The following is a 10,743-nucleotide window of genomic DNA, read 5'->3' as shown; positions in this document are numbered from 1 at the left end:
TAATAAAAGCGAAAATCGTTAAAAATAGTTCAGTGCTTTTTTCACCTCAATAATAATCACTTACCTACAGACTTGCCGCCAAGACCACGTTCACCACACTTAACCCGCAATCGGTGCAGAAGCAAACCTAAAGTTAATCCTGAAGGTTATATTTGTCCGAAATGTAGCCGCCGCTATTCAACGCGATCCATGATCAGAGAACATATGCGTAATAGTTGTGGACGCAATCCACAACACGAATGCGATGTCTGTCACAAATTTTTCTTCTCGACCAGCACGCTGAATTGTCATCGCACCATACATACGGGCGTATTGCCGCATAAGTGCAACTACTGTGATAAACGTTTTCGCACACGCGGTCAAGTTACTGTACATCATCGCACACATACCGGCGAACGTCCATTCGTTTGCGAGGTTAGTATCATATACATACATTAAGTTGTTCGTTGTTTCTTAAATTAATTGTTCTCATATTTTGCAAACGTCAAACGGCAACATAACGACCACTCTAATATACATAGTCTATATTTGCTTTTGTAATTATTTCAATAACATATACTCCTTTTAGATTTGCTCACAAAGTTTCACGCATCGGGAAACGCTGATTTCACATTTGTCGCGCCACATTGGCATGAAACGTTACAAATGTTATGGCTGTAACAAACAATTCTCCTGTATCAGCGGTCTAAGTATGCATCGTGCCACACGTCCGGAAACTTGTGGACAATTTGAATTAAATACGCGTGCGATTGGTCCACGCGTACGTGTCATACGTGGACGTGTCGTGTTCGAACCACAACCGGCCGACCCAGATGATGATGCTGCTGAAGGTGATGATGACATGAATGCTGATACTGTTGATGTACCAGAGGTTTTATCGGAAATTCAAAACAAATAACAAATAGTTGTTTATCTTTTTAATTAAATTGTTATATGATTCGTAGTTAACGAATTCGATTGTGTATATACTAGTTATGCTGAAATTGTATGGAAATTATGTTTTGCGAAGCCAATAGGTTATATTGTTACTCGATATGCTAAAATATTGCGATTTCTTACTAAAAACTGTAGTTATTAAGTTTCCACATTGTTTATTATATTGTGTAACAATTACTCACACTATAGTATAGCTAGTTTGTAGGTATGTGCGTTGTTTTTATAGATTAACACGCACACATGCATATATTTACTTTAGAGATAAGTGTCTTCAGAGGATCATAAATATTTTTTTGAAATAAATTGTTTATAAATTAAAATATTTGGTATGAGAAGTTTGATTTGTTGTTCTTGTAATTTAGTAGCCTATTATAAATTTTCTTGATCCATACTTTACGTTCAACCCGGTTGTGTGATGTTGAGGTTTGTTATAAAAAATGTATGTATACATATATCCAAATGATGATCATTACGAACTGAGCAAAGTTAGCCATTTTCATCTGTCCGTCTACACATGCGCGCATTTGTTCCTAAGGTTTTGAAATATCGATCAGAAGCCGCGCCCATGATCTTTTCTTCGTAAATAGCTGCTCATTTGTCGGAACCGACGAAATCGAACCGCTTTAGCATGAAGGTGCCAAACAAACTGAAGGCTTAAAATTAAGTACTTGTACCTTAGATAACCGACACAACAACACCAACAAAGTACTTGCGAGGAGTATTCTAGTTTGGGAACAATCGAAGTTAACGTTTTCTCTTGCTCATCACTTTATGTCTACCACCCAGGTCAGTATTTTTTACTTCTAACCTTTTATTTATCAAAGATAAATTCTACACAAAAAGCTTTCTTGTTGCTGTAGTGGCAGAAAACATTGCGTAGACCCGACATTTCTATATAAATTCGAAAGAATACAAAATATTTATATTTATATATTTATTATGAATATAACTAAAGTTAATATTTTCATTTTATAAAAAATAAGTTCGCTGCGTACAAAATATTTATCAGTTTTGTGACAACACACAATTTGCCTCAACCATAACCTAAACACACTTTAGAAAATTATAAATAACAAAACTACAGAACATAATATAATTATGCAACACTTTAAAACAATTATATATTAATATTACATCAAATCGAACGAAAATATTTCACTTATAAATGAAACCGCTCTTCTAGGCTTTTCACTTTAATTTATCATTCTAGCTTCTACCATTTATGCAATTAAAACAGAATGACCACATTAAATTCGTTACATCGACAATATCAATGCTTAATTATGTTCTACATATGCATATAATTATTATTGCCATTAACATGGTGCTGTTGTTGTTGTTGCTGCAAAACATGTTGATGCAATTCGTCAGCATCAAAGAATATCATTTGATCCGCATTCATTATAGCGCCAGGCGTTTCGTTAGCCACTGTTGTGACTATCGGCAGTTGAGTAGGACGAGTTTGTAGACGCGCCGACCGACGTACGGAGCCTAATGTTGTTGTGTTTAGTGTATTGGTTGTACCAACTGGAGTTAAGTTGCTTGCTTGATTGCAACCGGTACTTAATAAATTAAGTGGCACAGCTGATGTGGTTGTTGTTGGAGTTATAGTGATGCTATGAATACCATTTTGTTGACGCTGCTGCTGTTGTTGATGATGTGTTTGCTGTTGGTGCTGGTTTGCTTCGATTATTTCAAACAATTTCACATCCGAATAGGTGTTGATAGTGTTGGCTACAGATGCAGTAGTGTGGTTGATAGCATTTGTTGTTATTGTTAATGCACCAGTATGTGTTGTCATTGCTTTTGTTGTTATGATGGTTGTATTACTGTTGTCCGCATTTATTGCTGTAGAAATTTGTTGTTTGTTTTGTACTTTAAACTTACTAGATATAGCATTCACATAAACATCGCAACTTATATACACACACTTGAATTAATTTAATATAACTTTGTTTTAATAAATAATATAAATTTTGAAACTCAATATGTGTAAATGGTTATTGGTGGGAAAACAGTGCATATTTAACTCAATTTAGCCATAATCTGCTAGATAAAGGTGCTGTAAATGATTGTATGTACATGCGTGTCATTTTTACATTGTGTAAACTTGTGTAGTGTTGCCTTTAACAGTATTATGTTATTATTTTTTTAATCCAATTCAACAATTTAAATAAATATATTTATATATAATTGGATAAGCGCTATTTTTACGACAGATCTGTCTTACGAAATTCAGTTGAAGAATCATCTTGCAGCATATTTGTCTCACTATATAAATTACGATCCGATTTGGTTGACTAGACAGTAAACTAAATAATTATTTATATCATATACTTCACGTTAAACATCAACTTACCTCACGAAATTTGTGTAGGTACATAGATAATGGCTCAACGTAGTTGTCGAAACCCAAATTGGCAAACGCATACAATAAATCATCACCATTTACGGTCTTTCTGTTTTCTGCTATACTACGCTCTATAGCTTCCGAAGTGATAAAGGATATAAATTCGGAAACACATTCCTGTATGCATTCACGAGCGTCTTTAGCGATTTTACCATTCTCTGGTACAGGCACCTTCATAATCTTTATAATATTGCAAATGGGTAGAAAGCGATCCTGTTCACGTAGCATATAATTTCCGCCGCTATGCTTGTTATCTGATTCATCATCTACATACATACATATAATTACATTGTAAATTGTAATTTTCTGTTTCCTCATTCAGTTATGAACAAATACAGCACACTTACCCCCTGACACGCCATCCTCATCGTCTCGCATCATAAAATCATTCAAATAAGGTTGTGAATCACCGCTAGTACTCATATTAAGTTTATTTCACTTTAAAGATCTAATTAATATATTTATTTCAATTTTTTCTGTTAAATTGTACTTTTATAAAACTGTGTAAAAAAGTGTATGCATCAACAACTTTGACAGCTTTATTGTCATTCCAACCTCTTTTGTTCAATTTTTCGCATTTGTTTACGCTGCAGTGCTGCCCGGCCTTTGAAGTTTTGTATTATCGTACACTATCGTCAGAGAACGTTTATCGTTTGTGATAAATAATTATGATGCTATCGCTTTTATTTTCAATCATTTATAGACAGAGATTTTAAGCCGTATAACCAAAAACTACCCCAAAGAATAGGGAAGAACATAAAACTTAATTAGTCCTAGCCATTATTTTTTCAAATCATAAATTTAAAATGAAAAATGCCTACGTAGAACTTAAAATTAATCGGTGCAATCGTTTGCAATTAACCTAATTATATGTGGCAACACTGCCGGTGAGAAGGAGCGTGCCCAAGTTAAATTTGTGATTTGTTAATTATTTGCGTTCATAAAAGTCTTAAATAATACGATAATTATTAGTTTAAAAGTGGATAGAAACTTAAATTAATAAGTTGACTAGTTTATGGATTGTGATTTAATGTTGAAATGAGCCTTTTATCTAACGCATTAACAGCAGCTGCCCATAAGCGGCATTACATAGAAACTGCCGGTCTAAAGGCATTATAGACGCATTGTTTTTACGCCTTATCTATTTAGGATTTCTGAACTAAGGTATAAAGAAATGGCTTATAACGAAAAAGTAAGGATAACGTAACATTGCAATCAACATATTTATGTTTAGTAATAAAATGACAGCGTTGTTATACATATGTACTACAAAACTAGTAGAACTAAGGATAACGTGCCATAGCAACAAAGTGTTTGAAGTTAATATCCACTGTTGCTACATCTAATACAAGTCAATGAGAATGACCCATAAGCAAAAACGAAACCGACTACCTAATTTTACGCCTGCTGAAGAAAGTTTTTTACTATCATTGGCACATAAATACGTTAATGTAATTGAAAGTAAACTAACTGATGCGCAGATTTGGGAGGAGAAACGAAAAGCATGGGAAAATATTGATATTGAATTCGGTAATAAGTTTGGCTTTAGAAGAGGATCAAAAAATCTACGAGAAAAATATGATAATTTGAAGCGTAAATTAAGACGAATGGAAAGCAAAGACAGAAACGATGATGAACAAACATTTCAAAAGTTGTTATTTGATGAAAATATTGAAAAACTATCAGCTATAGTAGGATTTTCAGCAGACTGTAGCTCAAATGATGTCGAAAACAATGGTGAGTTAATTTAATTTAAACTATATAGCAGCATTCAGTAATTTACACTTATTTTTGATTTAATTTTTTATGTTGTAATAAATTTTATTTATTTTGTCACAGACACATTTGAGACTGACCCTGAAATGAATAATAGTTTTAATGCTACATCGCAGAGCTCTAATTTTGACGATCCGATTCAAGATTCCGAGACTGTTCAAAAGGTGAGTGAATTCACACATACATATGTATGTAAATCAATCGGTATATTTGCATAAGTAAATTATGTTCTAAAATAAGTAATATTAACATTATAGGAAAGCGAAAACAAGTGGTTGTCATCAAATTCAAACCACTCTGCACAGACTAGAAAAATCACTCCTTCTCGAAGACCGGATCGAAAACCATGTTATAATGTAAATAATTTGCGATCTGCCGAAAAACATCGCTGGGATTGTAAGAGAAACAAAAGAGAAGCTGAAAAACACAGATGGGAATTTGAAAAGCACAAATTAATTGTAGAAAAGCAAAAATGGGAGCTAAAGGAAGCCAGACTAAAAACTAAACTTTTGCAAATGAAGTTAAAGGTAATCAAGCAAATTTAAGATCGTAATGATTTATTCGTATCTTTTATAACTGGACATATGTATATAGTGAAAGCGCGTTTACTTTTATTCTCCTACCTCAGCTTTTAAGTTCAAATTGGTAAAGGTTCGGAGAGCGGCTTTTCCGAAAACGTACACCAATTTTCACGGGAAAGGTTTTAAAATACTCGTTTTTAGTCCTAATTTACGAATATGTTAGGCGCGTGCCTTTAAAATCAGTATTTTCTTTGTTTTTATCAAAAAACATCGTATTTCCCGAAATCAAAAATTCACTTTTGCACTTTACACGTCTTTGGATGTTGAAATTATACTTTCTATAAGTTATATTCACGTAATTATTGATGTTCTTTCGTTAATCAATAAGATAAATAGGTTTTTTTTGTTATTTTTATAAAAATATGAAAAACTTTACAATCACTTCACTTCAACGAAAATGGCAAGGTATGTTCGAAATTATGGCACAGCTGTTGTAAATTCGAATGGCCACTATTGATTCATGATCGTTTTCGAATTATCGATACTCTCAATATTTGAGGCTGATCGAGAATTGGTAAAAATGAGAAATACATAATAGGAAAATTTATAATTCATTATTATTGCAGAAAGAAGAAGAAGGACACATAAGAGGGGTTTTGGACCGACCAGGGATATTATTTTCGAGCGCTCGAAAAATAATATCCCTGGTCGGTCCAAAACCCCGGTGTTCAAAATTCTTATGTGTCCAAATTCTTCTTCTTTCCGCAATAATAATGAATTATAAATTTTCCTATTATGTATTTCTCATTTCTACCAATTCTCGATCAGCCTCAAATTTTGAGAATATCGATATTTTAATTTATTTATATTTTCCCAATTATTATTATTTTTCTATTGCGTATTTCTCATTTTTACCAATTTTCTTTCAAACTCGAATATTGAGAATATCGATATTTTAATTTATTTTTATTTTTCCAATTAATAATATTTTTCTATTATATATCTGTCATTTTTATAAATTCTTGTTTAGTCTCGAATATCGAGAGTATCGATATTTCGAAACGATCACTGCTTGTATCACTAGTTTTCAATTGAATTTCGAACAGTGATGCCATTTATAGCGTGAATATTGTGCAAAATCGAAATATTATTTATTGTTTTTATTGCAAAAATACATAAAATTAGATAACGCGCCATATATATTCGTAAATTGGAATTAAAAACACGAATTTTAAGACCTTTCCCGTGAAAATTGGTGCACGTTTTCGGAAAAGCCGCTCTCCTGAACCTTTACCTTCAAATTAAATAGTAATGTTTTTTTGGAATAATATATTTTGTTGAATTAGTTAATTAATTCTATTTTAATTACAAATTAAGTCATACGTTAAGTGGAGGGCATAAAAAGCTATATCAAGAAAACTAGAGAGATAGAGACAAACTGATTTCAGATTTGAATTCAGCGCACCCAAATTAACTAGAATCAGTTTAAAAATTCAAAGAAGCAAATTGAGTGTTAGCCTGCATAATCGATAAATTTGTTAACTATCGATTTGTATTGTTAATATACATATATGGGAAGCCAACAGTTTGAAAGCTTTTGTAAATAATCATACACGCAACATTGTTGAAATTGTGGGCACTCAGATATGGCAACTCTGTTTTGTCAGTTATTCATTCTCTGTACATTCTTGGAATTTCAATTTCCACTGAATTCCTAATTCTTAGTTTTGAATTTTTAGAAGCGTCCCTCTTTGTCTAGACGCCATAAAGAATAGAAGTGCTTATTAAATAAATATTTGTAACGTTTTAATAATTGTGGTGTATCGTTCCCCACAAAATGAAAACAAACATAGATGGCTGATTTCTACGGGCACATTTTGCATTCTACGGACGGGAACTGAGGAAGGGAGAAGCGTTTTTCGCTGTTCCTGCTATAATACGTAAGGTATTATTTAGTTAAAGGCTAGCCACTGAAAAACGCTACTCCCTTCCTTCCTTTTCCTTCCTTATCGACAAAATGTGTGCACAGTCAAAAACGCAGAAATCAGCCATCTTTGCTTTGTTTTCATTTGAACAATGTTACCATTGCCCAATACGCATATACATATAGTTTTGAGCACATCTTTGTTTTCAATTACAATTTTTTACAATATAAAATATCAAAACTGAAAACAAACTATTAAAAATAGTTTATATATTTATAAATAATAGCATTCGACTCTGATTTTGAGTTATTTTAAGAAAATTTCAAACATATTGAACAGATTGAATTGTAAAAGTTGATAATTACTGCAGTATATCGGTATTGGCAACCCTGCGTTGTGAGAGAGCAATCAGCTGCGACGTTTGCGGCGGCAAAATCCAAATGTCGCGGATTCTCACGTCATCGTCACGTCAGAGAGAAGGGAGTAGCGTTTTTCACTGTTCAGTTACATTGCGCGCCCATAAGATAGGTCGTGCCAGCTGACACGACCCACGATTCTGCGTTGTTCACTGTCTAGCCTATTACAAATTAAACTAAACGGTTTTAATTAAAAAATATTCCTTGTTTTAATAACTTATTTATTTACAAAAAAAAGGAAAATAAATAATTTGAATATCACAACATAAGAAACGAAGCATAATTATGTGAAAATGCCGAGAAAAAAAGCAGACCTCAACAATCAGCGGAGTAGAGCTGCACGACGCATGCGGTTTGGAAGAGATTATCAGAAGGTGAATAAATATGTTTTATGCGGTCATTCCTGCCGCCTCTTTTAACAATAGGTTAAATGTATACATACTGTTACAAAAAGTAGTATTAAGTTGTATTTGTATTGCTATATGCATCCCTTATTATGAACAACAGCTGTAGGTATATGGAATAGCATTTGTCTTGTTGTAGACATCTGGCGCCGCGGCTGTCTGCTTGTCGAAACAATAGACATCTGGCGCCGCACTGTCTGCTTGTCTACTTCAACAATTACTGAGTCTGGCGCCGCGGCTGTCTGCTTGCGTCTGGCGCCGTATAGCATTATGTTCTGGTAATTTCCAGACGCAATATTCTAGAAGGACATGTCGGCATCAGCGAGAAGTAACCAGTGCTAAAAGTAAACTGCTATAGTGTAGACGAGTTGTGAAATAAAGAGTTGTTGAATTAAATTAAACAGTTTTGGTTTTATTTGTCAATCCAGAGATACGAACCTAACAAAGTGAACTAGCAAGCAGTAAATTCGTAACAATACATACATATGTGCATATGTTTTATACTTTCTTAAGGCGAAGTATTGAAAAACTGACTGACCATAAGCATGCGCGTACAATAGTAAAATGATTTATCAGCACAGATAAATACATTAAATTGCCAGACAATTTACACACTGTTTTTCATGCAAAAAAAAAAAAATAATAATAATAATTGTAAAAAGAAATGTATAAACGAAGCATTATTAGAAATATTTCTGAAAAGCAAGTATAGTTTTACAAAAAAATGTTAAGAACAAAAACATCCACTTAAAGTAACTAGTTCTACAGGTTTTGAGGTAACGATCTTTTGAACATGTAATTTTCTTTGAAGGAACTGCTCATTTGTCAGATATAGCTGTCATACAAACTGACCTATCAAACTCGAGTCTTTGTACAGAAACTTTTTATTTGAGAAAGTATCTTGTCGTAATATGCAGATTATTGTTACCAGCAAAACTATAATATACGAACAAATTCCTCATATAGCTGCCACTCAAACTGTTCTATCGAAATTAAGATAAAGATCTTTTATACAGCCAAATTTAACGTGTTTTTTTCTTGTTTATTTCAGAATTCTATACCTAGAGACGATTCAAAAAGCTGCATCAGTACTATATCTGAAGATTATTTTCAAACAAAACCCCAATCTCTTATAAGAATGCAAGATAAAACTAACGCACAAAGTGTCGACGAAGCTCAGAACTTAATCAGCGTCGCCACATTATCTACAAACGTTAAAGTCGAACCCACACTTGACATTATGGACATTGGAAATAACTGTACCAATAACTCCAATGAAAACTGCGGAGTCGAAACGAAAACGGACAATGAAGAACTTGGTGGTATGTGTAAAAGGATCAAAACAATACCGTCGGTTTCCAGCGATGAGCAAAAACAGTGGGAACTGGCTTTAAAGCATGATATGCCCGATACTTCAAATGGCGCCCATAGTAGTTTTCTCGATCCTATCCAATTAGTTGAGACTAATATTATTTCATGTATTGGTGATGATGATGATAATGAAGATGATGGTTGTCAAACTAGTGAGGAGTCCATACCCTCAGACGCAACAACAGACGATCAAACAAAAGGTAGATAGAAAAATAATATTTTTTTTTTATAACATTTTTACTTTCCTTTTTGAAATAGTTTCAAAGCATGAACATGATTTTTTGAAACTTCTAAATAAACATAGACTGCAGCATTACTGGGCTAAATTGAAGGACATGAATATTGGCTTAGACTACTTGCAGTATATAGAAGAGGTGGACGTCAGAGATATATGTGGGCGTGATATTGGTGCGCGTATACGATTTCGTGCATTATTAGTAGATTGGCGCACGATACATGTAAGTAAAATATTGTTTTTTTTTTTACTCAGTGCTGCCATAAGACGCTGTTACAAGTTCTGGCCTTTATAAAACTATAACATATTTTTTTATTAAAGACAATTTTATTTAGTTATGCATATACTAGCAATGGTCAAATTTTTATTCGAAATGTTTACCTTTCCTTTCACAAAAACCCTCAATCGGTTCAACCATTGAACATTAGCAGCACGCACGTTTTTTTGATATTAATGACGCTGCTTGAACCAAATACTATTTCACTGGAATATTCAATGCTCTCCATCGAAGAGTAATAGTGCTTAACTTCATAACCAACTATTCTAAAACATCATGTTTATAAACCTTTCTTCTTAATTGGCGTAGGCACCGCTTACGCGATTATAGCCGAGTTAACAACAGCGCGCTTAATTGGCGTAGGCACCGCTTACGCGATTATAGCCGAGTTAACAACAGCGCGCCAGTCGTTTCTTCTTTTCGCTATGTGGCGCCAATTGGATATTCCAAGCGTAGCCAGGTCCTTCTCCAC

At 33.5% G+C, this 10,743-nt stretch overlaps 3 protein-coding genes across 12 annotated transcripts in view; 2 read left to right on the top strand and 1 right to left on the bottom strand.

Annotated features, from left to right (window-relative positions):
• LOC105223377 (uncharacterized) overlaps positions 1–1,265 on the top strand; it is a 4,839-nt gene extending 3,574 nt beyond the window's left edge. Inside the window, exons 5-6 of the mRNA XM_011201093.4 lie at positions 71–414; positions 569–1,265. Coding sequence (XP_011199395.2) covers positions 71–414; positions 569–898 — 674 coding nt within the window. The 3' untranslated portion in view covers positions 899–1,265. The remainder of the gene's footprint in view (positions 1–70; positions 415–568) is intronic.
• A 587-nt stretch (positions 1,266–1,852) lies between these two features.
• LOC105223376 (nuclear transcription factor Y subunit beta) lies at positions 1,853–3,961 on the bottom strand. The gene is made up of 4 exons (XM_011201092.4): positions 3,694–3,961; positions 3,296–3,612; positions 3,167–3,236; positions 1,853–2,784 (listed from the first exon to the last, which is right to left on the bottom strand). Exons 1-4 carry the CDS (start codon positions 3,767–3,769, stop codon positions 2,225–2,227), a joined length of 1,023 nt encoding a protein of 340 aa, XP_011199394.3. The 5' UTR covers positions 3,770–3,961; the 3' UTR covers positions 1,853–2,224.
• A 257-nt stretch (positions 3,962–4,218) lies between these two features.
• The window catches only part of LOC105223375 (uncharacterized), a 178,979-nt gene continuing 172,454 nt past the window's right edge, over positions 4,219–10,743 (top strand). For 2 of the 10 annotated variants that reach the window (XM_049458302.1, XM_049458307.1), the window contains exons 1-5: positions 4,219–5,083; positions 5,186–5,286; positions 5,380–5,649; positions 9,440–9,959; positions 10,018–10,217. In XM_049458302.1, coding sequence (XP_049314259.1) covers positions 4,702–5,083; positions 5,186–5,286; positions 5,380–5,649; positions 9,440–9,959; positions 10,018–10,217 — 1,473 coding nt within the window. In that variant the 5' untranslated portion in view covers positions 4,219–4,701. Of the gene's footprint in view, positions 5,084–5,185; positions 5,287–5,379; positions 5,650–6,702; positions 7,589–8,222; positions 8,359–9,439; positions 9,960–10,017; positions 10,218–10,743 lie in introns of those variants that run through there. The other 8 variants (XM_049458314.1, XM_049458325.1, XM_049458351.1 and 5 more) reach the window with 8 other exon arrangements.

This window comes from Bactrocera dorsalis, chromosome 1, assembly GCF_023373825.1.
Source record: "Bactrocera dorsalis isolate Fly_Bdor chromosome 1, ASM2337382v1, whole genome shotgun sequence".
NCBI classification, from domain to species: domain Eukaryota; kingdom Metazoa; phylum Arthropoda; class Insecta; order Diptera; family Tephritidae; genus Bactrocera; species Bactrocera dorsalis.
This window is presented reverse-complemented; position numbering and strand designations above follow the sequence as displayed.